The sequence below is a fragment of the Moschus berezovskii genome, chromosome 9 (assembly GCF_049115385.1).
Source record: "Moschus berezovskii isolate FMDL1 chromosome 9, NW_MosBer_1.0, whole genome shotgun sequence".
In the NCBI taxonomy this organism is placed as follows: domain Eukaryota; kingdom Metazoa; phylum Chordata; class Mammalia; order Artiodactyla; family Moschidae; genus Moschus; species Moschus berezovskii.
In genome coordinates, this window is record NC_142468.1 from 96872001 (window position 1) to 96899066 (window position 27066).

At 54.7% G+C, this 27066-nt stretch overlaps 1 protein-coding gene across 1 annotated transcript; it reads left to right on the forward strand.

Annotated features, from left to right (window-relative positions):
• On the forward strand, nucleotides 1-26992 carry LOC129562937 (myosin-6). The gene is made up of 38 exons (XM_055436444.2): nucleotides 1-89; nucleotides 389-607; nucleotides 1997-2140; nucleotides 2374-2530; nucleotides 2627-2654; nucleotides 2908-3019; nucleotides 3275-3367; nucleotides 4001-4064; nucleotides 4325-4423; nucleotides 4866-4969; nucleotides 5055-5193; nucleotides 6814-7082; nucleotides 7357-7527; nucleotides 8678-8987; nucleotides 9894-9964; nucleotides 10255-10342; nucleotides 10433-10550; nucleotides 10919-11042; nucleotides 11325-11461; nucleotides 13020-13275; nucleotides 13420-13662; nucleotides 13809-13985; nucleotides 14498-14643; nucleotides 14891-14981; nucleotides 17387-17776; nucleotides 18107-18233; nucleotides 18325-18443; nucleotides 19044-19240; nucleotides 19772-19955; nucleotides 20115-20280; nucleotides 20405-20529; nucleotides 22101-22409; nucleotides 22720-22923; nucleotides 23934-24059; nucleotides 24278-24553; nucleotides 25670-25765; nucleotides 26414-26548; nucleotides 26904-26992. Exons 2-38 carry the CDS (start codon nucleotides 407-409, stop codon nucleotides 26925-26927), a joined length of 5820 nt encoding a protein of 1939 aa, XP_055292419.2. The 5' UTR covers nucleotides 1-89; nucleotides 389-406; the 3' UTR covers nucleotides 26928-26992.
• The last annotated feature ends 74 nt before the right edge of the window (nucleotides 26993-27066 follow it).

Below are 27066 nucleotides of genomic sequence, written 5' to 3' on the forward strand. Positions count from 1 at the left end.
TTCTTCATTCTCCTTGTCTTTTCTTCTCTCTGCCTGGCTGTCCCTCTGTGGCTCATGGTCTTCAGGATTCTCTGTGAAGAGGTCACCAGGTGAGAATCCCCCCAGTTTTCTCCTGGAAGCCAAGTTGCTGGACCAGGGGCCCCTGTCTCTCCTCTGAGTGGCTCAGCACCTTGCCTTAGCAATCTCCAGTCCATTCCACCCCACGCAAACCCCTCACAGCTTCCCCTTCAGCCTCATATCAGAGGGCAAGAGAGGGCTGGATGCAGGCCAGGTGCTTCTCAGCTGGGGAGGTGAGAGTGACAGGACCCAGGTGGTGCGGAGGTGTGGCAGGGAATGGGGGCTGCAGAGGGCAAGGCCGCCCACTGAGGCCCGGGCCCTGCTGTCTCAGCCACAGAGGAGCGACAAGATGACCGATGCCCAGATGGCCGATTTTGGGGCGGCAGCCCAGTACCTCCGCAAGTCAGAGAGGGAGAGACTGGAGGCCCAGACACGGCCTTTCGACATCCGCACCGAGTGCTTCGTGCCGGATGACAAGGAGGAGTTCGTCAAGGCCAAGATCCTGTCCCGGGAGGGAGGCAAGGTCACTGCCGAGACAGACACTGGCAAGGTGCGTGGGACACAGCACAGGGTGGTGGGTGCAGGGGCGGAGCCGCATGCAGTGGGAGCTGAGGGGCTCCGGAGAAGAGCCAGAGCCAGCGGGGGTTCAGGACGATCTCCCCTCAAGTGGCCCAGCATCTAGGTGAGAACTGACCATTCTTGTTGGATCTGAGCAAGTGTGACAAGGCCACCCCAGGGATGCATACCCCTTGCCAGGGAGGGTGCTGCAGGCAGGGAACCTCAGCTGGTTTCCTCCTCAGAGGGGTCATGTAGCTAAAGAGGGCACAGACACTGCATCAAATGAAGCTCCCTCCTCAAACCTGCATCCTTCCACCCTGTGCCTTAGTTTTCTCCATGGACCAACTCTCCCCAGTGCTCCCCAACCATACCAAGAGCAGATTTTACAGATGAGCACAAAGCAGGAACTCTTGAGCAGAATGCTCAGTCCAGGGCTGATGATTAGCACTCAGAAGTCCACGGTCCCTTGTCCCTCCTGCCAGTCGTGAGAACTGCCACCTGTCAGCAGCAGTGGCTCTGAACCATGTGCCTTGTAGACTGTCTACAAGGCTGACTGTCTACACTGGCTGACTGTCGCGTCCCCTTGAGGTGTGCAGTAACAAGCTACAACCACTGGGGGCTTTAACTATGACCCAACTCTGCCACTAGCAGCCACCATATACTGGCAAATCATTTATCATTTGCTCCACTGTAAAAAAAATGCTGGAATACCTACTTACAGGATCTCATGATGCAAGGGTGTGACAAATTGGCCAGTGGCAGTCAAACCATTTGACAGTGACCAATGAAGAGGTCAGTTGGTAAAGAATCTGCCTGCAGTGCAGGAGACCTGGGTTCAATCCCTGGGTTGGGAAGATCCCCTGGAGAAGGAAATGGCAACCCACTCCAGTATCATTGCCTGGAAAAAGTCATGGACAGAGGAGCCTGGTGAGCTGCAGTCCATGGGGTCGCAAAGAGTTGGGCACGACTGAGCGCCTATCACTTACTTACTTACTTAATGGAGAGTGTAGACTAGATGGGTGAGGTGTTTCTCCAGCGGCAGCAATGTTTGTCCTTAGCAATTGATGCCCTCAAGCATGCCGCCAGGAGTCAGGGTAAGATCAGAGAGCTTCTGCCCCTAGACCCTCAGGCAAGGACTGAAAGGTGATGCTCATGGGCAGAGTTTGGGGAACTGGCAAGACACAGGGACTTTAGGGCAACCCATAAGAAGGGAGAGACAGCGGGCAGGTAAATATCTGGCGTCATAGGAAACTATGGGGTAGGGCCCAGGCACTATGAGAAAAGAGCCAGGTCACAGCCTGTGTTCTGGGAGGAAGTAAGTGGGCAAGGCTAGAGAGAGTCCTGGTAGAAATGTCTGTCCTGCTGCCCCTCACCCCCACAGACGGTGACCGTGAAGGAGGACGAGGTGCTGCAGCAGAACCCACCCAAGTTCGACAAGATAGAGGACATGGCCATGCTGACCTTCTTGCACGAGCCTGCGGTGCTTTTCAACCTCAAAGAGCGATACGCAGCCTGGATGATCTACGTGAGTGCACCCTGCACACAGCAGGCAGGCTTCTGCACAGGGTCCAAAGTCGGCCAGGGCAACTTTCTTAAGGGGAGGGGATTGGAACTCTCCCTCTGCTCCCTCCCCATCCCTGGTTAGCTGCAGGAAGACAGGAGCCAGCTGGCATAACCAGGGACGCCTCTGCCTAGCACCACTGCCCATCTCAGTCTCTCCCCTCCGACCTCTCGTGACTGCCCTGTCTCTTGCTTCAGACCTACTCAGGTCTCTTCTGCGTCACCGTCAATCCCTACAAGTGGCTGCCCGTGTACAATGCCGAGGTGGTGGCCGCCTACCGGGGCAAGAAGAGGAGCGAGGCGCCGCCCCACATCTTTTCCATCTCCGACAACGCCTACCAGTACATGCTGACAGGTGGGCTGGCGGCCCTGATGTGTGGCCCCTCAGCCCCACACCATAGACCGAGGCCATGAGCCCTGACCCCTCTGCCTCTCCTCTTTTCTCTTCCAGATCGGGAAAACCAGTCCATCCTCATCACGTGAGTGAGCAGCACCCATTCACAGAGAGGCCTGGTTGGGGGAGGCCCAGGCTGATTCCTGGGGTGCTAGGGATGGTTTAAGGCTGCGGTTGCTAGGAGCTGTCTGAGGAGAGCCAGAGTGACCTACGGCGATGGGCAGATTCTGCAAGAAGCTAGGAGGAGATTTGATGGCTGGGACTTTGAGGGTGCAGTGCTGAGCTTCGAATGGAGAACAGTGGGAATCTGGGTTCTGATGGGTCCCTGTTGCCTCCAGTGGAGAATCCGGGGCAGGGAAGACTGTGAACACGAAGCGTGTCATCCAGTACTTTGCCAGCATCGCAGCAATAGGTGACCGTGGCAAGAAGGACAACGTCAATGCAAACAAGGTACGAGGTGGGCCGCAGGCTCAGCAGAGAGGGTTGGGGGGCAGGCTGACCATGTGACCCCGATCTCTGCCCTGGGGAACAGTACAGACAGCATCCCTGAGCCCAGTGCCCAATACCTTCCCAGCAGGAGACACATGCTCTGAGGTCTGAATATGGCCCTCTCGAGCTGTAGACCCACCAGCAGTCCATCCCACTCCACCTCGCCCTCCCCACCACCGCCCAGAGGTGAAGCCCCGCTCTCTGCCCCCTCTGCAGGGCACCCTGGAGGACCAGATCATCCAGGCCAACCCCGCCCTGGAGGCCTTCGGCAACGCCAAGACCGTCAGGAATGACAACTCCTCCCGCTTTGTGAGTGCACCTGACCACTGCCAACCAGCTTCATGCAGCGTTGCTGAAAGAAGGGGTGGAGGCGCAGTTCTGCCAACAGTCTCCACACCTGGCTGACCGTCCTGCATTTGGTTTGGGGATATCAAGTAACACACACGCACACTCCAAACCCTCCCCACTCAGCCTGGCCCCCGAGTTCTAAGAACTCAAGAAAAGAGACCCAGAGCCACCAGAGCTGTTCGTTGCAGAACCAAGTCATTGGGCTGACTTCGGTCACATTCTATATTTTTTTTATGACTGTTCCTAAAGTTCTTCCACGCTGTAAGTGGAAGAGCGGGAAGGAGGACAGCAGGGCCAATTCCCCAGGCTTCCATCTGTCCAGCAAGTCCCCACCCGTCTCTGAGCCCCAGGTCCTTCATCTGTGAGACCGAGGTAGTAGTCTCTGCCTTGCTGGTTATTGAGAGGATGACATGAGATCATATCAGAGGCACAAACAGGACACATTCTATTTTGTTTACGATACTAAACTGGGGCTCCAAGGAAATCATTTACATTTCCAAAACCATCCAGGGCATTGTGGATTGCACTGAGGCCCCGGATCTCCATCTGTCTCTCTGGCCCCCCTCCCTCACTCTTTGTCTCATCTACCCCCAGGGAAAATTCATCAGGATCCACTTTGGAGCCACTGGAAAGCTGGCTTCTGCAGACATAGAGACCTGTGAGTATGCAGGGAGCCTGGCCCCCTCCTCCAGAGCCCTCCACCTCTGCCTTCACTCCCCGCTGGGCACCATCTTCTGGGGAGATTTCCCCTCTGTCTCCTGCCTCTGTCTACATTTGCCTCCCGGCTTTATCATCCTTTTTCCCTTTAAATCCAGTCTTCCCCGTCTCTCTCCACTTGCCTTTCTCCCCTGACCTCCACCCTTTGGCTGACTGGTTCTCTTCCTGCCTACCTGCCTTCCCCCGCCTCTCCTACTCCAGATCTCCTGGAGAAGTCCCGGGTGATCTTCCAGCTGAAGGCTGAGAGGAACTACCACATCTTCTACCAGATCCTGTCCAACAAGAAGCCAGAGCTGTTGGGTGAGCCCCGTCAGAGGTCCCTGCTGTCCCGGCACCCCCCCCAAGCAGAGTGGGGCGGACTCCTCCTCCTCCTCACCCGCCCCGCCCCCTGCTCACCTGTCCCCTCCACCTGCCCGGGACCTTTCTCTTCCTCCTTCACCTTGGACCCACCTGTGTCAACTCTTGCCTCCCTTTCACACGCTTCCTTGTCTTCTTTCTCCTCCCCTGTACTTCTTTTCTCCTTCTCCTCTGCGTTTGTCTCCCCGTCTCCCCCGTCACTCCCCCACCATCCTCTCTCCCCGCGTCCCCACCACCCATTTTCCTTTTCCTTGGATCCTCCCCTTGGCCTCCGCTGACTGTCCTCCTCTCTACCTGCTCCCGCTCCTCCCTTCTCCCCACCCCTTCCCCCCGCCGTGCCCCACTCCCGTCCCCCTGTCCCCGGCCCTGCCCCTCGCCTGGACAGACATGCTGCTGGTCACCAACAACCCCTACGACTACGCCTTCGTGTCTCAGGGGGAGGTGTCCGTGGCCTCCATCGACGACTCTGAGGAGCTCATGGCCACAGACGTGAGTGAGGAGGCAGTGGGAGGGCTCCGGGGGCCCCTGGGTTACCCGCCCCATCACCCACCCTGCCTCTCTCGCCCTGCCCCAGAATGCCTTCGACGTGCTGGGCTTCACTCCTGAGGAGAAAGCCGGCGTCTACAAGCTGACGGGCGCCATCATGCACTACGGAAACATGAAGTTCAAGCAGAAGCAGCGGGAGGAGCAGGCGGAGCCCGACGGCACCGAAGGTTCAGGACAGGAGGGCAGGCTGAGAAGGCCTGAGGGGCAGCGTGTCTGCCTCTCGCGCAGGGACGGTGCCCCGGGAGCAGGGTCTCCTCCACGCCACGTCCAAACGGGGTGCCTTTCAGTCATTCTTAAGGAGAAACTTTCACAGCAGCAGTGTTAGGACCACCATCAGACAAAGCAGGAGAAGCAGGCGGTCGGAAGGCGGGGCCTTTTCCCAGGGGTGGGCTCTCCCCACCCGATCTAGGCCCGAGGCTTTCTGTCCCATTATAACCTAGCCAGACACCACCTCCGTCCCAAACAGGCTGGATCCCAGAGGACTTAGGCTTACGGGTGGGTGAGCGCAGGGACGTGGAGAAGCAGGAATGGAGGCGCCTCGCGGTCCGCTAGTTTCTCAACCCTCGCTGCACCCAGCAGACGTGAAATGGAGAGATCTCCTCCTGTGCCCAAGACTCCGCCAGGCCCAGGAGAGCACAGACCTGAGTTCTGAGTATCCCCATCACTAAGGCGGTGTGTATGTGAGGGTGCCCAGCCCTCAGGAGAGCCCCTCACAGGCTCCATGCCATATTCTGCTGGGAGACAGGAGGCCGGGGGTCAGGACACAGCTCTGGGCGTTGGCAATCACCCACATCACTGGGCTCAGCTTCCTCCTCAGTGGAATGGAGCAGTAGCCCTTCCCAGCTCCCTCTGAGGCTGATTCGAGAATCCCTTGAGAAGGAGATGTGAAGGTGTAAACAGGGCTGGAAAAACTCCTGAGGATATTCCTCTTGACCTATTTTCAAGGATCCCTTCTCTGTATCTATCCAGATCAAATGCCAAACCTGAGTTTCACAATAGCATGTCACCAGTTATCATAAAACTCTCAAAATTAAACCAAGTAAGTCTCCTCTAAATAGTGATCATGGGGCTTTCCAGGTGATTCAGTGGTAAAGAATCCACCTGCCTATGCAGGAGACACAGGAGCTGCAGCTTCGATCCTGTGGTTGGAAAGATCCCCTGGAGGAGGAATGGCAACCCACTCCAGTATTCTTGCCTGAAAACTCCCATGAACAGAGGAGCCTGGTGGGCTACAGTCCATAGGGTTGCAAAGAGTCAGACACAACTAAGCACGCACGCACACACACAAATAGAGTTCATATGTTGGATAGCACATTTGGAGAGCTGAGGGTTGGTGGGCTGACCAACACATTGTTAGGAACCTTGATTTCCCAGCGAGTCAATTTGGTGAACACATAGATTCACTGTAGAGCATGCCCAGTACTGGGCTAGATCCTGGGACTGGGGACAAAGACAGCACAGAGCAGAGGACATCATCAACCACAGTCCCTGTGCTGAGAGAGGAGAGGATGCATGAGGGCAGGGGACATGCCTACAGCTGTGCTGGCAATGGGCCAGGTCCACAGACATGAAGGAGATGTAAAGATGGAAGCGAGATAGCAGGGTGGTGGGAAGTCTGGGGTGACGGACGGGCCTCAGGAACACCCTGGCTGTGTCACCGTGGCAAGCCCTGTGCCCTTCAGGCCTCAGTTTGCAGCTCTTTAATGAGAGGGTTAGGACCTAGGGGCCCTGGGCAGGGAAGGACAGTCTATGGAAAGTGCTTGTTTATCCCTTTCTTTCCCCACCAGATGCTGACAAGTCTGCCTACCTCATGGGGCTGAACTCAGCCGACCTGCTCAAGGGGCTGTGCCACCCTCGGGTGAAGGTGGGCAATGAGTATGTCACCAAGGGGCAGAATGTCCAGCAGGTGTACTACTCCATCGGGGCGCTGGCCAAGGCGGTGTACGAGAAGATGTTCAACTGGATGGTGACACGGATCAACGCCACCCTGGAGACCAAGCAGCCTCGCCAGTACTTCATAGGCGTCCTGGACATCGCCGGCTTCGAGATCTTCGACGTGAGTGGGGAGCCCCGGGACCGGGGGAACGGGAACTCACTGGTTCACACAGGCAGCCACCGCTGACCAAGCCAACTACAGGCCAGCCCCGGGGAAGGCTGTGGGCTCCCCAGGGGTCGAGACGGCCATGTGCCTTCAGGGGGCACTCCCTCCCTGCCCTGACTGGACAGAGGCCAGCCACACCCGTTGCCAGGCTGGACGCTGCCCTGGGTCCACCCCTCGGGCCACAGACCCCTACCCACCTGACCCACCCTTCCCCGTCCCCGCCCTGCAGTTCAACAGCTTCGAGCAGCTCTGCATCAACTTCACCAACGAGAAGCTGCAGCAGTTCTTCAACCACCACATGTTCGTGCTGGAGCAGGAGGAGTACAAGAAGGAGGGCATCGAGTGGGAGTTCATCGACTTCGGCATGGACCTGCAGGCCTGCATCGACCTCATCGAGAAGGTGCTGCCTCGGCCCCTCCACCCGGCTCCCTGCACCTACCATCCCAGACCAAGTGGCAGCCCTATCCCTCTACACCCAGGAAACTAGTCCCCAGGTCCCCAGCCTCCCTCCAGGCCCTGCTTCCCCTCACTGTGACATCACGGGCATGCACAGGTCCACCCTTCCTTCTCTCCCAGCTCCTAGGACCTTGTCCCATTGGTGGACACCTCCCAGGGCCGGAAGAGAGAGATGTAGTGAAAGAGGGGACTCCTGTCCCTCTGACGCCCATGAGAAGCATCCTTCGTGGAAAGGACCTAGGCTGAAACTAGACACTTTGGCTTCCCATCCTCTCCCAGTTGGCTGAGGATAAGCCTGTCTTCAGGCCCTCTTGTCTATGGAGCTTCCTCAGAGGACATTCCTTGTCCTGACTTGCTTTCAGTGAGCCTTTGTTGAGGGAGGCAGAGCCCACAGCAACTGATGGTCCCCCAGCCCAGCCACGACCAGTCAGAAATAGGGGCTTCCCCCGACAAGTTTTGCCTAGTGATCCAGGGCCCTGCTCTTCTGGAGGCCTCGGATTCCCCTGAGATTGTATGGAAAAACATGTGTGGACTGGTGGGGTAGGGGTGCATACACAAGTGTGTGTGTGTGTACGCAAATTCTGGGGAGGAAGTCTTGGGGTTCACCAAATTCTCAGTAGGATCCCTGTCCCAGGAAAAGTCAAAAACTGCTACACTTTCTGAAGTTCAGGACATCGTGCAGAACCTGAATCCCTCTAACCATTCCTTGGATCACTGTTCCCTGACACACGGGCACAGGTCTGGCCTGCCCTGCAGTCTGGCACCCCCTATCCCTTCTGCCCTGTCCTCATCCCGCTCTGGGGCAGGGACATCCAGGAAACAGGGGCTGTGCTGTCAGCCCTGGGGTTAGGGACTGGGAGTACAGGGCTCTTCTCTGGGTCCACTGGGGCAGGAAGAAGTTCCCTAGGCCAGATCTGAATGTTCTCAGATTTAGGTTAACTTCGGGAATGTTGGCTTCCTGTACCAGGACATGAGGTGGCAGGACGGGCTCTCTATGGCCTGCCAGCTGCACAGCTGCAGTTTCTCCTCAGTCGGGGTGTGGGATTCTGCAAGCCTGGGGATGTGCTCAGTGACGCTCTCCTCTCCCCACTCAGCCCATGGGCATCATGTCCATCCTGGAGGAGGAGTGCATGTTCCCCAAGGCCACCGACATGACCTTCAAGGCCAAGCTGTACGACAACCACCTGGGCAAGTCCAACAACTTCCAGAAGCCACGCAACATCAAGGGGAAGCCGGAAGCCCACTTCTCCCTGATCCACTACGCCGGCACGGTGGACTACAACATCATAGGCTGGCTGGAGAAGAACAAAGACCCGCTCAACGAGACGGTGGTGGGCTTGTACCAGAAGTCTTCCCTCAAACTCATGGCCACGCTCTTCTCCTCGTATGCCTCCGCCGATGTCGGTAAGAGGGCAGCCCTCCACCGCCAGAGCAGTTCTGGAGGCGCAAGGGGCCAGGGGCCCACTGCTGCAAAGCACCAAAGGCAGGAGGGGGACTTCCCTGGTGGTCCAGTGACTAAGACTTCATGCTCCCAATGGTGGGGAGTGGGAGGTCAATCCCTGGTCAGGAAACTAGATACCACATGCCACAACTAAGAGTTCACATGCTGCAGCTAAAGAGCCCACATGCCGCAACTAAGACTGACACAACCAAATTTAAAAATATATATATATACTTTTTTAAAATAAAAAAAATAAAGGCAGGAGGGAGCCATAAGAGGGGGGGTCAAGAGAGCCCACAGCAGCCCATCTGTGCCGTTTCTGTGGGAGTGTGATTTTCCCCTCTGGGTTATGGATGTTGGTATACGTGTTCTGCGTCTCTTCAAGACTCAGAGCAACTGAAGATCAGTGCCAGAGGCACCCGCGTCACTGCAGCAGGCCTGACACAGAACCATGTCTGCAGGAGGCCGCAGTAAATGTTGAGAGCATCACTGAATGTACGGTAGAACAAATGAGCCTCCCCTTCAGAGAAGGAAGAGAGAGGGCGCGGATTGAAATGAGGAGGGTAAAATACAAGAAGGAAAGTAGAAAGTGGAAAAATGTAAGCATGGTGCAGGAGGTTAGAAGAGAGAGGGAGGAGAAAGCCCTAATGTTATTTCAACACCTACACTGGAGAGGCAGCCTGAGGCTTTGATCTTTTCTATTCTTCTCTACACCATTTAAAGGGAATGACTCTCCTCCTCATGGGAAAACTGAGACTTGGAGATAAAACTGTCCAAAGTCACACAGCTAGTGAGCAGCAGAGCCCTGCCCCTGCTCAAAGGGTCTCCGATTTCAAGCCCTGGTTCATCATTCCTTCTCTTGTTATTAGGGGACAGCAGTAAAGGCAAAGGAGGCAAGAAAAAGGGTTCATCATTTCAGACAGTGTCAGCCCTCCACCGGGTAAGAAGGGCCCAGAGATACCAAGAGACTCATGGTGAGCAGACCCAGTCCAGAGCATTTTGTCTGCACCATCCTTAACCTGATGCTCTGAGTCTGGGGAGGAAAGAAGCTAGAGTTATGTGGTTGTTTTTGGCATGTAAATTCTACACAAGCCTGAATTCACATCATAAGTTATGTATCACCTCCCAATCCCTTAGAGGGTTCTGGTGACAGGCTGTCTGGGGCCTGGGGTCAGGGACTAAAGGGATGGTCACTGTGGCTCCTGACCTCCACTTCTCATCTGCCTCCAGGAGAATCTGAACAAGCTAATGACCAACCTGAGGACCACTCATCCTCACTTTGTACGCTGCATCATCCCCAATGAACGGAAGGCTCCTGGTGAGTGATGCACAAGGGTCTAGTCTGGAGCGGGCATTTGGCATCCACTTGTCCTGCGGCTGACCCCCTGCCTCTCCCTTCCTGCTGCAGGGGTGATGGACAACCCCCTGGTCATGCACCAGCTGCGCTGCAACGGCGTGCTGGAGGGCATCCGCATCTGCAGGAAGGGCTTCCCCAACCGCATCCTCTACGGGGACTTCCGGCAGAGGTGGGTACCGGGGTGCCGCAGGGCTCAGGGAACAGGGAGACCCTGGGCAGCCTTGTGGGGAGGGGAGTCTGCAGCTGGCCTCAGATTCTGTGAAAGTGAAAGTGTTAGTCGTTCAGTTGTGTCTGATTCTTTGCAACCCCATGGACTGTAGCCTGCCAGTTTCCTCTGTCAGTGGAATTCTTCAGGCAAGAATACTGGAATGGGTAGCCATTCCCTTCTCTAGGGGATCTTCCCGACCCAGGGATCAAACCCAGGTCTCCAGCATTCCAGGCAGATTCTTTATTGTCTGAGCCACCAGGGAAGCCCCTTGATACTGTGGCAGAGCATATCAGTGCAGAACATGGGTAACTCCAGGCACCTCCCTCCAGGTACCGAATCTTGAACCCAGCAGCCATCCCCGAGGGTCAGTTCATTGATAGCAGGAAAGGCACAGAGAAGCTGCTGGGCTCCCTGGACATTGACCACAACCAGTACAAGTTCGGCCACACTAAGGTGAGTCTGGAGGCCCTTAGGCTGGAGGTGTAGAATACCCAGCCACACTGAGTGGAACATCTGGGGGTTCGGAAGGCAGACCCTGACTCCTGGCTTCCTGTGTTAACCAAGAGTTGGGACTCAGCTTCTTTTCTGTCTTCTTTTTCACGTTTCACTCCCAGGTCTAGGGTATGCAGGTGATGGGGCCCTGGGAAGCTCAGCCAGGGTCTCCTACGCTCTCCCTCCACCTTGGCTACCCTTCTCTGAGGCTGCGGCCCCCTTGACTCTACCCCTTGCCCCCAGGTGTTCTTCAAGGCGGGGCTGCTGGGGCTGCTGGAGGAGATGCGGGACGAGAGGCTGAGCCGCATCATCACCCGCATCCAGGCCCAAGCCCGGGGTCAGCTCATGCGCATTGAGTTCAAGAAGATCCTGGAGCGCAGGTGAGGCTGGAGGGAAAGGAAGACACACTCTCAGAGATGTAAGAGGCAGACAAACAGAGCCCAGAGGTGTGGGCCAAAAGACCTAAGTTCAATCCTGGCTCCATCACTTACTAGCTGGTCTGGACAAGTGACTTGACCAATCTGGGTCTCATTTTGAGTTCTTTTTTAAAAAAGAAAATTCCCCATAGGGAAATGAAAATTAAGACTCCAACAAGATACCGTTTTAAAACACTAGACTGTAGCCTGCCAGGCTCCTCCATCCATGGGATTTTCCAGGCAAGAATACTGGAGTGGGTTGCCATTTTCTTCTCCAGGGGATCTTCCAGACCCAGGGATCAAATTCAGGTCTCTCACATTGCAGGCAGACTCTTTACTGTCTGAGCCACCAGGGAAATGTGTGCAATCTCTTTGGAAAACAATTCATCATTTTCTTTGAAAGTTGAACAATTACATAGCTTTCCACTCCTGAGTGCATTCCCACAGAGAAATACCTGCATGTGTTCACAATATGAGTCAAAAATGAATCTTTACAGCAACATTGGTCAAAATAGCAAAGATCTGTAGACAATTCGAATTTTCATCTGCAGGAGAATGGGTAAATAGTAGCATACTCATTTGGGGAATATTATCAAGTAATGAAAAGGAAGGGACTAAAACTACATGGCACAATACATTTGAGCCTTAAAAGCATATTGCTGAGTTAACAGAAGCAAGTCACAGAAGGGTACATAGAGTGTGATGCAATTTTTATAAAACTCAGTAATAATTTTAAAATAGCATCCTCTTGCAATGCAGGAGGTGCACAGGAGACTTCCCAACCCAGGGAAGTTCCCTGGGTTGGGAAGATACCTCATAGGAGGAAATGGAAACCCACTTCAGTATTCTTGCCTGGAAAATTCCATGGACAGAGGAGCCTGGCAAGCTACAATCCATGGGGTCGCAAAGAGTCGGAAGGACTGAGCACACACACACATTGTTTAAAGATACATGCACATATGGTTAAAATATTTTTGAAAGAGTCAGGAAATGAAAAACACAAGATTCAAGGTAGTGACTGCTTCTGGTGGAAGGACCGGAAAGGGGATGGAGTGAAGTATACAAGTAGAATCAATGAAGGCAATGCTCTACTTCTCGTCTGGGTGATGAGTTCATAGATAAATCATTTCGCTTCATTCTTCAGAACTTACACATACATTATAGACATTCTTAAATGGAAAATACCATGTTCTTAACATATTTGAGGTTCTTAGGAGATTAGAAACACTGAACACAGTAGAGATGCTATAATTGGTCGTTTCCATAGCTACTACTACCCCAGTAAGGAAGATATAAACTGCCCCTTTGTTGAATCGATCAATTAATAAACATTTATGGAGCAACTCCATGTTCAGTGTGGTAATGTTGGAGTGGGGTTGCATATCAAGGCTGCAAGAGCAGGTTCCTGCCCTCAGGTGCCCACAAACTTGTTCAGATGTGCTGGGATCCCAGTGCAGCTGGCCCCAGGACTGGAAAGTGCTCCTTCACAGTGCGGCTCCCTGCCTCCACGTTCCTTTGCCAGGGATGCCCTGCTGGTAATCCAGTGGAACATTCGGGCCTTCATGGGGGTCAAGAACTGGCCCTGGATGAAGCTCTATTTCAAGATCAAACCACTGCTGAAGAGCGCAGAGACAGAGAAGGAGATGGCCAACATGAAGGAGGAGTTTGGGCGCCTCAAAGAGACACTAGAGAAGTCGGAGGCGCGGCGCAAGGAGCTGGAGGAGAAGATGGTGTCCCTGCTGCAGGAGAAGAACGACCTGCAGCTCCAAGTGCAGGCGGTGAGACATCTCTCTTTCCCCCTCCCCTGGATCCTAACCCATCTCTTCATCAGGGACTATGAGTCTCCAAGCTTCGGCTCTCTTAAGACTCTGGATCTCTCCTCTCTTTCATCACCAGCTCTCCTCTCTGTCCTCTTCCCTCAGGAACAAGACAACCTGAATGATGCGGAAGAACGCTGTGACCAGCTGATCAAGAACAAGATCCAGCTGGAGGCAAAGGTGAAGGAGATGACCGAGAGGCTGGAGGACGAGGAGGAGATGAACGCTGAGCTCACTGCCAAGAAGCGCAAGCTGGAAGATGAGTGCTCTGAGCTCAAGAAGGACATTGATGACCTGGAGCTGACACTGGCCAAGGTGGAGAAGGAGAAGCACGCAACAGAGAACAAGGTGAGGGCAGCTCCCTTTGACTCCAGACCAGTTCTCAGCATTCCAAGACCTGAGTGTGGTCCTGGTCCTTGGCCTTGGAGATTTCCATAGATGTCTCCAGGTTGGGCATGTCTGACCCTAAAGGGGATGGGGTTCTTGGTCAACAGGTGAAGAACCTGACAGAGGAGATGGCTGGGCTGGATGAGATCATTGCTAAGCTGACCAAGGAGAAGAAAGCTCTGCAAGAGGCCCACCAGCAGGCCCTGGATGACCTTCAGGCTGAGGAGGACAAGGTCAACACCCTGACCAAGTCTAAAGTCAAGTTGGAGCAGCAGGTGGATGATGTGAGTAGGAACAACCATGCTTCCTTTCTCTCTCTCAGGTCAGGATTTTGCAGGCAACGCCAATGGCAAGGGGTTTGCAATCCCTAAAACTAATTTCCGTCCCACCCGGGGCCCTTTTCTTCCTGTCCATGCTAAGTTGCTTCAGTTGTGTCTGACTCCTTGCAACCCACTAGGGTTTGTAGCCCACTAGGCTCCTCTGTCCATGGGATTCTCCAGGCAAGAACACTGGAGTAGGTTGTCATGCCCTCCTCCAGGGGATCTTCCTGACCCAGGGATTGAACCTGAAGCTCCTGCATTGCAGGCGAATTCTATACCACTGAGCCACCTGTGAAAGCCCCTTTCTTTCTACAGTTCTTCACTAGGCTGGATCTTGAATCCTTCATGTCTGCCGGGATGACTCTGCTGGCTTGACTTCCAGTTCCACTGGTCTTTGGGTTTAGAAGGGAGCAGAGGGGCATGTATTGTGGACCTCAGGTTTTCTACACCCTGTTCATTTTTACTTTCTCCACCAGCTGGAGGGATCCCTGGAACAGGAGAAGAAGGTACGCATGGACCTGGAGCGAGCTAAGCGGAAGCTGGAGGGTGACCTGAAGCTGGCCCAGGAGAGCATCATGGACCTAGACAATGACAAACTGCAGCTGGAAGAAAAGCTCAAGAAGTAGGAGAGTACAGAGGCCGGGAAGGGGTCCTGGGGGTGTCTTGCCTGAGGGTTAGAGCTCAGGGTGCTGCATGGCCTCTGTCCAAGGCTGCCCAGGGCACAGCAGGAGCAAGCAGGTCAATCACAGCCCTTCCCCTGCCTTCACTCTTGGGGACCAGAGGGAGAGGAGTGGTCCTTGCATGCAGAGGCAGGAGGAGAGGATGAGGGCAGAGAAAAGAAAACCACCTGTCACCTCCTTCTTCTCCAGGAAGGAGTTTGACATTAATCAGCTGAACAGTAAGATTGAGGATGAGCAGGCACTGGCCCTTCAGCTGCAGAAGAAACTGAAGGAAAACCAGGTGAGGTTCTTCTGGGTGCAGCCACCGGGGAGCTCAATGGCGGTGAGACAGCTGGGACTGCAGGAGCTGCTTAGGGTTATAGACAGTATCTAGAACTCTGAGTTACCCAGAGGCCCCGCGAGGCCTGACTTCCATGCACCTGGGAACATCAGCCTTCCCCCAATAGACCAATAATGTCTTATTTCATCTGGGCTATTTGGGGAGATGGATGGGGATCATATTATTAAAACAGCTTCTCTTGCTGAGCTATACTCTGCCTATTGGGTTTTCTTGTGCTTAGTCACTCAGTCATGTCCAGCTCTTTGTGACCCCATGGACTGCAGCCCACCAGGCTCCTCTGTCCATGGGGATTCTCACAGCAAGAATACTGGAGTGGGTTGCCATGCCCTTTTCCAAGGGATCTTCCCAACCCAGGGATTGAACCCAGGTCTCCCACAATGCAAGCAGACTCTTTACCGTGTGAGTCACCAGGGAAACCCAATGGGCTTTCTGCCCTGGGACCATTGGTAGGGCTTGGTTCTCCTCTAACCCTTCCTTTGGTGCTTCTTTCCCCTCATGGGGGTGAGAAAAGCCTTCATGGAGCCCCTTCTCATGGGGAGCTCTGTTCTTATTCTTCCCAGGTACTTGCCTTGCCACTAACTGGGGCTGAATCCCCACAGAGCACTTGAGTCAACTCCTGAGACCTTGAGCAAGTCACTTCCCCTCCTGCACCTCAGATTCTCCTCTCATCTGTAAAATGGGACTAATGACCCCTGCCTTGCAGAGGACCGGAAGAGAGACTGTATAAGAACCCACTTTGTCAACCAGGAGGCTATGTATACATGTGATTTTAGTATAGCTCAGGTTACAGAAGTCAGCCAGCCCCTTGCAAGAAGATGTTCTTTTGTCTGCCCATGGCTTTCTCATCCCTCTGCAGGAGGAGACTGAATTAACAGGCAGAGTCTCCCTTGCCTTTCACACACCCTGAATTTTAATGTGCTTTTAGTCCTGTGTTTGTCAGAAGAGCCCTGGAGGCAAGGGAGGCAGGTACTCTGTTCCTCATTTCAAAGTTGCGCAAGTTACATGACCACATCTGGACACGGTGACTCCTAGGCCAAGGGGACTCAGCTCTTGACCCCCTCATTTCCTGAAGAGATCACAGCTGGTGGAGAGGGCCAATCTCCCCTCCGCATTCAGGACTGAGGGTCCAGGCTACAAGCAACACGTGAACACAGTTCCACTCCTCTGCGGGCTGCTCAGGGGCTGGCCTGCCTTCAGTGATGCTCTTACCTCCCATCTTCTTGGGTGCCCCTTCTGGGTTTTAGCCAGAATATTAGAACATCCCCAGGTTCTTCTACCCTGGGTCTGGGCAGCCTCTTTGACTCTTGGACCCAGAACAACAGTGCAGTTATCCTCACCAGATCCCGGCAATGAACTGTGGCTCCTTCTTCCTGTCCAAGCTCTTGCCCCATCGTGGGAGCAGAGATATGGTGGTCCTGTCTCTCCTGCTCCCAGGACCCCGCCCCCCGACACACACATACACATTCCATCAACACCACTCATAACCACAGATGAAAGGACCCCACCAAACCTCCCTTTTGCTCCTGGCTAGTCAGACAACAGATCAAAAGGTAGATGGGCCAAGGCTAAGGCCAAAAAAAATGAGGTGGGAACATGGTACAGAAGAGGGCATCCTGCTAGCACTCTCCTGGCCTGGAAGGGAACAATCAAGCTGGAAGCCAGCCACGGGCATAAATACAATAAGCTCCAGAGAGTGAGGAACAGGTTGATTAGACTTGGTAGTTAACTCAGAAGATTATAAAAGTTTTTGATTGAGGCATATTGTTGTAAATATTTGTAAAACACAATCACCAGCTTTCCCGTCTTATAATTAGCAGAGACTAGGCAGCCCACTCCAGTGTTCTTGCCTGGAGAATCCCAGGGATGGGGGAGCCTGGTGGGCTGCCGTCTATGGGGTCGCACAGAGTTGGACACGACTGAAGTGACTTAGCAGCAGCAGCAGTGAATCTGTGGAATTTCTGAGATTCAGGATCTCACGGGATCTCAAGATCCCTCTCTGAGCACAGATTCTCAGGATTCAGGGCAAAAGGTGCTCAGATTGGGTCTGAGATGCCCCTCCAGGAAATGCCTTAAAGGTGTGGCTTCACCCAAATTTTTATTGGTAGTCTGTGCATTATCAGATGTTTAGCAGCCTCCCTGGCCTCTGCCTACTAGGTGCCAGTAGCAACACCTCCTCTCCAAGTCATGATAATCAAAAATGTTTCCAGACCTTGTCAACTGTCCCTGGTGGGAACCACTGCTCCGCAGGACCTGGGCATCTTGGCCAAGAGCCTTCTAGAGCCCTGGGAGGGGGCTCCGATGGAGGAGCCCAAGTGCTGGGTCTGAGCCCACCATGTCCCGCCCAGGCACGCATAGAGGAGCTGGAGGAGGAGCTGGAGGCCGAGCGCACCGCCAGGGCCAAGGTGGAGAAGCTGCGCTCAGACCTGTCCCGGGAGCTGGAGGAGATCAGCGAGCGGCTGGAGGAGGCCGGCGGGGCCACGTCCGTGCAGATCGAGATGAACAAGAAGCGTGAGGCGGAGTTCCAGAAGATGAGGCGGGACCTGGAGGAGGCCACGCTGCAGCACGAGGCCACGGCGGCCGCCCTGCGCAAGAAGCACGCCGACAGCGTGGCTGAGCTGGGCGAGCAGATAGACAACCTGCAGCGTGTGAAGCAGAAGCTGGAGAAGGAGAAGAGTGAGCTCAAGCTGGAGCTGGACGATGTCACATCCAACATGGAGCAGATCATCAAGGCCAAGGTGGGCCCGGCTCTCCTCTCCTCTCCCTCTCCTCCCTCACCGCCTCGCAGGGTACCTTCCCTCCACTTCCTCTGCCATCGCTCTTATCCTCACTCCCTTCATCACCCTCTGGTCTCTCTCCCTCTCACCCTTGCACCCACCCTGCTCTCCCTCTGCGTCTCCGCCTCACCACCTCTCCCTTCTTTAATTCACGAACCGTCTTCAGATTGTGCCCCTCCAGCCCCGCCCCGTGTCACCTCCCCTATGCCCCCACCTCGGCCCACCTGTCCTTCCTCCAGTCCACCCAGCCCCTCCCACATTCACCCTTCCCGTGTCCCATACCGTCTGAAGGCCAACCTGGAGAAGATGTCCCGGACACTGGAGGACCAGGCCAATGAGTACCGGGCGAAGCTAGAAGAGGCCCAGCGCTCCCTCAACGACTTCTCCACCCAGCGAGCCAAGCTGCAGACTGAGAACGGTGGGTGCCCCTCTGCAGCCCTGCGCCTGCCCCAGGGTAGAGCATCAGCTGCCCCCTTCCCTAGCCCACAAACCCTCCTTCCTACCTGCAGGAGAGCTGTCCCGGCAGCTGGAGGAGAAGGAGGCCCTGATCTCCCAGCTGACCCGAGGGAAGCTGTCCTACACCCAGCAGCTGGAGGACCTCAAGAGGCAGCTGGAAGAGGAGGGCAAGGTGAGGCCAGCCGGGTGGGCAGTGGACAGGACTGAGAGCCACCCTGGGGCAACCAGCCTCAGGAATGGAGGCTGGAGTGAGGCTGAAGACTACAGATAGACCTCCGAAATAGAAAGACTTTGAGGCCAGGTTCTTCTACTCTTCAGCTAAGCCACACGCAAACATCACTGAATGCCTCCTTCCCCGTAAAAAAAAAAATTATTTATTTGGCTGCATCAAGTCTTAGTTGAGGCATCTTGAGGCATAGGGAATCTTTTTTTTTGCCTGTGGAATCTTTAGCTGTGGCATGTGAACTCTTACCTATGGCATGTAGGATCTAGTTTCTAGAGCAGGGGTCAAACCCAGGCCCCCTGCACAGAAAGCACAGAGTCTGAGCCGCTGGACCACCCAGGAAGTCCCCCTCCTTTCTTAGATGGGAAGAGGTGGGCAAACTGGGAAGGGACCTCAAGATGCTGAGATTCCACAACACCAGCCCTCACCCTGAAGGAGGCTGGGATTTGATTCAAGCTCACAGATATGAAAAGATATGAAAAATGGGGAGAGGGTCTTCCCCCCACCTTCCCAGAAGCTGAGCCCACTTGCTGGTTCCGCCCCTCCCAGGCGAAGAACGCCCTGGCTCACGCGCTGCAGTCGGCCCGGCACGACTGCGACCTGTTGCGGGAGCAGTACGAGGAGGAGATTGAGGCCAAGGCCGAGCTTCAGCGCGTCCTGTCCAAGGCCAACTCAGAGGTGGCCCAGTGGAGGACCAAGTACGAGACGGACGCCATCCAGAGGACCGAGGAGCTGGAGGAGGCCAAGTGAGTCCCGGGCAGTGCCCCCACCCCAATCCTAAGAGAGGAAGGAGCAAGAGGACCTTGGAGGAGACAGGCAGAGTGGGCGTCGGAGGCAGATTTAAGAAGGAAGACAGGAAGTGGGGAGAAACAGTAGTGGGCAACAGAGGTGCTTGGGAGGGAGCCTGGATCCTGCACTCTTGCGTGACCCCTGGCTGGCCCCGACTCACTTCCTGTGACGGGCGAGCTTTTGGCCCGGGTTATACCTGATGCTCACGTATAAGACGAGCAAAAAGCTTGTTGGTCAGAGGAGCTACCGCCGATCAGCCTGCGTGGGGAGGGGTGGAGGCTGCCACCCAGAGGCCGCTGCGGGTAGGGAGGAGACTCTGTTCTAGGCACCCGCAGCCTTGCCTCCCTGGAAGCTAGGCTTCCAGAGCATGCCAAGGAGCTGTGGGGAGGGGCCTGGTTCTTCTCAACTGGCAGTTCTGGGAGGGGTGGTGCCAAGGCACCACCGTTCCCAAGTAGAGTCACACACACACACCCAACCACCCTGGGCAGGAAGAAGCTGGCCCAGCGGCTGCAGGACGCCGAGGAGGCCGTCGAGGCCGTCAACGCCAAGTGCTCCTCGCTGGAGAAGACCAAGCACCGCCTGCAGAACGAGATCGAGGACCTGATGGTGGACGTGGAGCGCTCCAACGCGGCCGCCGCCGCCCTGGACAAGAAGCAGAGGAACTTCGACAAGGTGGGCCCGGGCTGGGGGCCGCAGCCAGGGGACAGAACAGGCCGGCAAGCGGGAGTCAGGAACATCCTCCCAGAAGGCTGAGCCTAGGAGAGGACCAGGGTCCCGGAGGTGGGGCTGGGGCTGCCTCTTGAGCCGCTTCCGTCCGTTGGGTCCCCGCAGATCCTGGCCGAGTGGAAGCAGAAGTACGACGAGTCGCAGTCGGAGCTGGAGTCCTCGCAGAAGGAGGCGCGCTCCCTCAGCACTGAGCTCTTCAAGCTCAGGAACGCCTACGAGGAGTCCCTGGAGCATCTGGAGACCTTCAAGCGCGAGAACAAGAACCTGCAGGGTGCGGGCGCAGGCGGGAGGGGCGGGGCGGGGAGGGTCCACTCGGGGTGCCGCCCCGCGGCTCCTCCAGGCCTTCCCCCATTGGCGCAGGCAGCCCCCGACTGAGCTGCCCGCCCCTCCCGCAGAGGAGATCTCCGACCTGACTGAGCAGCTAGGAGAAGGAGGGAAGAATATGCACGAGCTGGAGAAGGTCCGCAAGCAGCTGGAGGTGGAAAAGCTAGAGCTGCAGTCGGCCCTGGAGGAGGCCGAGGTGAGGGCCTGGCTCTGCCTGGACCCCTGCCTCTGACCCTCTCCTACCCACCTACCATCACCCTCCTGTCTCTGACCCCCTACTTTCCCTCACCTGGGGGTGATGCTGGCTGAAGACAAACTCTTACTAGATCATTTTCTTAGTCCGAAGTCATACACCCAGTACCCACTACTACCTCCAAAGCCAGAGTCTGCACAGAGGAAAATGCCACAGCTTGATCATAGCTTTTTCTTTCCCACTGGGTTTATAAAGTTGAAACCTGGCCATCATAACAACTCCTCAGACAGCGGGTGGGAGTGTCAGCTCCAGAGTCAAACAGATCTGAGTTTGACACTTGACTCGAGGACCTCCACTGTGTCATTGGGCAAGTTCCTTAACCTCTCTGTACCTCAGTTTTCTCATCTGTAAAATGGCATTACTTGTACATACCTCGATCCCTGAGTTAGGAAGATCCCCCTGGAGAAGGGAATGGCTACCCACTCCAGTATTCTGGCCTGGAAAATTTCATGGACAGAGGAGACTGGTGGGCTACAGTTCATAGGGCCACAAAGAGTTGGACAAGACTGAGTGACTAACACTTTCATACTTTCATAAGATTTTCAGTTCAGTCACTCAGTCGTGTCCGACTCTTTGCGATCCCGTGGACTGCAGGAAGCCAGGCTTCCCTGTCCATCACCAATTCCCAGAACTTACTCAAACTCATGTCCATCGAGTCGGTGATGCCATCCAACCATCTCATCCTCTATCGTCCCCTTCTCCCACCTTCAATCTTTCCCAGCATCAGGGTATTTTCCAATGAGTCAGTTCTTTGCATCAGGTGGCCAAAGTATTGGAGTTTCAGCTTCAGCATCAGTCCTTCCAATGAATACTCAGGACTGATTTCCTTTAGGATTGACTGGTTGGATCTTTTACCCTTGACTATTATGATGATTAAACAAGGTAACGTACTTAAGAATTCAATATATATTAACCATTGTTTACTGTTCATTTTTAAGAACCTGAGACTTCCCTGGTGGCTCAGACAGTAAAGAATCTGCCTGCAGTGTGGGAGACCTGGGTTCAATCCCTGGGTTGGAAAGATCCTCTGGAGGAGGGCATGGCAACCCACTCCAGTATTCTTGCCTGGAGAATCCCCATGGACAGAGGAGCCTGGTAGGCTAAGGTCCATGGGATCACAAAGAGTCAGACACGACAGTGACAGTATAGCACAGCACAGGGATAGCCCTGAGATTTGGGGCTTCTGACTTTTTTCACTACAGGGTGAGGGACTTGGGAAACAAAGAGAAACGTTTGAATTTGTAGTTGTAGAAATCCTTCCTTTTTCTATGATATTTTAGATGGGTCAGGATCATGCAATGTTAATGTTGGAGCATCTTGGCAATTGTGAGGTCAAAACATTTCCTTGATGAAGGAACCCCAGGGTATCCAGCATGTCCTCCCCCACAGCACCCAGGTGGCCTGGGATGCAGGTCCTGCCTCACTGTCTCCAGCTGACACCTTGCACCCTCTTGGCCTCCCTCCCTGACGGGCCCTGTGCTCTGACTGTCTACTTTGGTCCCTCTCCCCTCCAGGCCTCCCTGGAGCATGAAGAGGGCAAGATTCTCCGGGCCCAGTTGGAGTTCAACCAGATCAAGGCAGAGATTGAGAGGAAGCTGGTGGAGAAGGATGAGGAGATGGAGCAGGCCAAGCGCAACCACCTCCGGGTGGTGGACTCGCTGCAGACCTCCCTGGACGCGGAGACGCGCAGCCGCAACGAGGCCCTGCGGGTGAAGAAGAAGATGGAGGGCGACCTCAACGAGATGGAGATCCAGCTCAGCCAGGCTAACAGGACAGCCTCAGAGGCCCAGAAGCACCTGAAAGTTGCCCAAGCCCATCTAAAGGTAACAGAAGTGAGGACTCTCAGAGAGGGATAAGTAAGGTTGCTCACAGGAATGGTGAAGGCCCGAGGAAAGGGTCCTGGGCTAACAAATATGAGTGCATGGGGACCACCAACCTCCTGGATTTGGAGGCTTGAAGGAGGAGAACTGATCAGGCCCTGGAGCATGTTTTGGACCAATCTCGCCTGTGGGCCTGGAGACCTGAATGTGTCTCCTGAGGTTAACGTGAGCTTTGTGACTATAGGAAGGGTGTATAAGATCCCAAATGGAGGCCCTGATGGGGGCCTTCCCACATCACCCTTATCCCTGGCAGGACACCCAGATCCAGCTGGACGACGCGGTCCGTGCCAATGACGACCTGAAGGAGAACATCGCCATCGTGGAGCGGCGTAACAACCTGCTGCAGGCCGAGCTGGAGGAGCTGCGGGCCGTGGTGGAGCAGACCGAGCGGTCCCGGAAGCTGGCGGAGCAGGAGCTGATCGAGACCAGCGAGCGGGTGCAGCTGCTGCACTCCCAGGTGAGGAAGCTGGGGGAAAGCTGCTGAAGGCTAGAGACAGGATGTCTAGCAATGTTCTGAACTAGATGCCCAGAGAAAGCGTATGTCCAAGCAGGATCATACATCATTTCATCTCTTGAACCAACTTACATCTGTCAGTCATGGCTGCAGAACTACTACCTTGAGAAAGGGGTCTAAACGTAAAAGCCAGCCTCAATTTGCTCTATTAATGGGAATTTTGGAGTTTAAAGACAGCTTCCCTTGTGGCTCAGACAGTAAAGAATCTGCCTGCAATGTGGGAGACCGAGTTCCATCCCTGAGTCGGGAAGATCCCCTGGAGAATGGAATAGCTACCCACTCCAGTATTCTTGCCTGGAGAATTCAATGAACAGAGTAGGCTTTAAGGCTTCAGTCCATGGGGTCACAAAGAGTTGGACGACTGAGCGACTAACACACACATCTATTTGCAAGTCAGATTCTCCACAGAGCACCATTTTCCTGCAATCCCATATACACTGTTTTCAGCTATACTCGGCAATGAGTTTTTATGTCCATCTTATTGCACCGTCCTGTGGAATTCTGTTCCATAATCTAGAACATACGGGAATGACTTCACCCACTGATGTCGTCCTCTCTTCCTTACCTCATTACATTCTTTCTATAACTACAATCTCTTCCAGGATACAGTCCTTTTTAAAAAAAGTTGTACCTGTTTTTCTTGGAACTCCCTGCAAGGAGGGATTCCTTGGAATTTCCTTTTATTCCCCTACATAGACATGCTACTAAAGAGCTCAGGAGTAGAACTACGGACCCTTTTCTGCTTGAAGTCTTCAGAGCTGAGTCATTTTACATATAATGTCTAGAGTACATATATTTTCACTGGAAAAAAGAAAGCAGGTATAAAACAAGGAAAATACTAAAAGCAAGACATGTTTTTTTAAAAAATGACTAGTTCTAATTTTCTCTGGATAAAGGTGTAGAATCATGTAACAAAGTATATACATCTAACAGTTTTCTTTACCCTTATCTAGAACACCAGCCTTATCAACCAGAAGAAGAAGATGGAGTCAGATCTGACTCATCTCCAATCTGAAGTGGAAGAGGCAGTTCAGGAGTGCAGGAACGCTGAGGAGAAAGCCAAGAAGGCCATCACGGATGTGAGTCACTGCACCTTCCTGCCTCCCCGAAAGACTCAAACCAGGGCTCTGGGTCCAGGCCAGGCCACCGTGCTGTAACAACAGTGACTCGGCCATCGTGTGGGCTTGAGGGCCTCCAGGACCAAATGTCAGGATGAGAAAGAGGTGATCCTTATGGGAAGGAAGAGGCCCCACCCCACCCCCCGGCCCTGTTCTTTTCCACTCTCTCCCGTGTGCAGGCCGCCATGATGGCGGAGGAGCTGAAGAAGGAGCAGGACACCAGTGCGCACCTGGAGCGCATGAAGAAGAACATGGAGCAGACCATCAAGGACCTGCAGCACCGGCTGGACGAGGCGGAGCAGATCGCGCTCAAGGGCGGCAAGAAGCAGCTGCAGAAGCTGGAGGCCCGGGTGCGGGAGCTGGAGAACGAGCTGGAGGCCGAGCAGAAGCGCAACGTGGAGTCGGTCAAGGGCATGAGGAAGAGCGAGCGGCGCATCAAGGAGCTCACCTACCAGGTGCGGGCGCTGGGGCCACGCCCTCGGAAGTAGACGTGAAAACGTATCCCTGGCCCCACCTCCTGACCCCCACGGGCCCCACGCAGAGTCCCCCCCAACCTGCCTCTTGAGAAGCTGTCTTGGGATTCGTTTTCTTTCACATTCTCTGAAGACAGGTTGGCTTGAGTCCATGATTTTTTTTTTAGCAAAGGGAGAATCTGCTTCTACTTCTTGAAAGCTCCTCAACCATCATTTTCCCAGATGTTTAATAACCTGAAGTGCCACCATGAAGGCTTCAGAACCGTCCAAGGCATCTTCCCCCAGCCTCAGAGGCAGGGGTGTTGTGTGGCATTTAGTGATAAAATCAGGGATGGGAAAAGACTCAGATCTTCCATGGAACTCCTGGGACAACAGATAGAAGCCCTTAGAGAAAGAAGATTCCAGAATGTTCTAAGCCTTCCATCTGCATATCTCAGAGCTTTTGTTCGTGACCTATTAATTCCCAATATGCCTGGGCGGGAAGGACAAAAAAAAAGAGGTGTTGGTTCATTGGACAGCTGGATATGAGAGGCACCAGGGAAAGAGGTACAAACGGAGACCTGCAGGTGTGTTGCGTGGGTGTAAGTAGAAATAGCATCCTAGCAGAAGCAGTGATCAGGAGTGCTCAAGCAACATAGGAACCATTGATCCTGGGCTCAATACCTGAGCCAGAACAATATATACCGGGTTATGATAATTAGAATGATCCGGATTATGATAATCCCTTCTTTCTGCTTTCCTCCCGAGTCCTCTCTGGTCACTCTGGACCCATTGCCGAGAGTATCTGTGGTGCTCCAGATTAGATCTGGAACAGCCCTGAGGTCTCCACATTATCAGAAGAAGAAATCCCATTTGGTTCCAAGCCTCTCCTCCTGCTTCTCACCTCAGGGCCCAGCCCTCTTTGCTTTTTAGAACTTTGCCATGCCCTTTGACCTATAAGTCTCGTCAGAGATGGAGTCTGTGCACAACCTCTTTGGCCTGACCCATGGGAGGGAGGGGCGGCTGAGGCGTGGGAGGAGAATGGGGTGGTGAGGGAGGGAAAGATGACTGCTGTTTCTCCTTCCCTAAAACTGGCCTCTTCCACCCATCTGCCCCCAGACGGAGGAAGACAGGAAGAACCTGCTGAGGCTGCAGGACCTGGTGGACAAGCTGCAGCTGAAGGTCAAGGCCTACAAGCGCCAGGCCGAGGAGGCGGTGAGTTCATGGTTTTCTCCACTTCCTATGTGTCAGAGCCGACAAGGGCCACCCCAGTGTGGGACCCAGACAGAGGGATTGCTGTTCACTTCTACTCTCAAACTCAGAGCTGTGGCAGGCACTCCTGAGTTAACAGAAGCAAAGCTTATTCGACCCAGGACCTCCCCACAAGCTGCTTATAACCCACACACCAGTGAACCCAAGGGAAGGCAGTGCAGCTGCTAATGCAGCTTGGAGGGCCAGCCAGTGCTGAAAGCTGGATGGTGGCAGGGAAACTGGGCCTGGAGAGGGGCCTGAGCAGGTACAGCACAGTGGGGAGACATCCAGGTGAGCACAGAGGTGCAGATGTGAGTTGCTGATGAGCATACCTGTGCAGGAACCCCCAGGGGTCGGGGAGCGTCTGTCAGGGTCACAGTTAGACAGGGGCAGTCAAGCTGGATTCTGAGGAGGGCAGACCAGGCAGCATGGGCTTCCTCTTGGGCAGTGGGCAGCCTGGATTCTGAGTACTGGGTAAGTTTGTGGAGGGTGCCAAGCCAGGAGCAGGACACTTTTGTTGCAGGAACATGGGTGATAGATGACAGCGAGCCCCTGGATTAGGAGCCTGGGCACCCCCTCACCTCATCCTCCTATTCCCCCGAACCCCCACAGGAGGAACAGGCCAACACCAACCTGTCCAAGTTCCGCAAGGTGCAGCACGAGCTGGACGAGGCGGAGGAGCGGGCGGACATAGCCGAGTCCCAGGTCAACAAGCTGCGGGCCAAGAGCCGTGACATCGGCGCCAAGGTGGGTCCCTCTCCAGGCCCTGCTACTCACCCCCATGGCAGCGTAGCCCCATCAGTGGCCCCCAGAGTGAGCACTGCATCCTGTATGTGGTTAGTTCTGAGGGTCCCACAGCCCCCACACCTGGGCATCCCCCTCCTGCTCAGACAAGCCCCCTACAGGCTGGAACCTCCTTAGAAAGTCCAGTCCCACCCCTCCTAAACCACAAAGACCTCTAAAGGGGACCCCAAGATTCCCAAGGCCTGAACCTCTCCCCCTAAGAGCATCTCCCTTAGGCCCCTGAAAGCCCTGGAGATTTCTCCCCACACCCTTCCTTCCTTTCACCAGCTGCTCCCTCACACCTTTTATTCTTTCTCAGCAAAAAATGCATGACGAGGAGTGACGCTGCCTCCGAACCTCACTCTAGCTGACCTCCAATAAACATGAGTGCCAGACTTTGCCTGAGCCCCTGTCCTTCCAGCCAGCGGGCCAGGAGCTATCCTGGCCTCCTTTGGGGGAGGGTGGCCTGGCCCCTGCGTCAG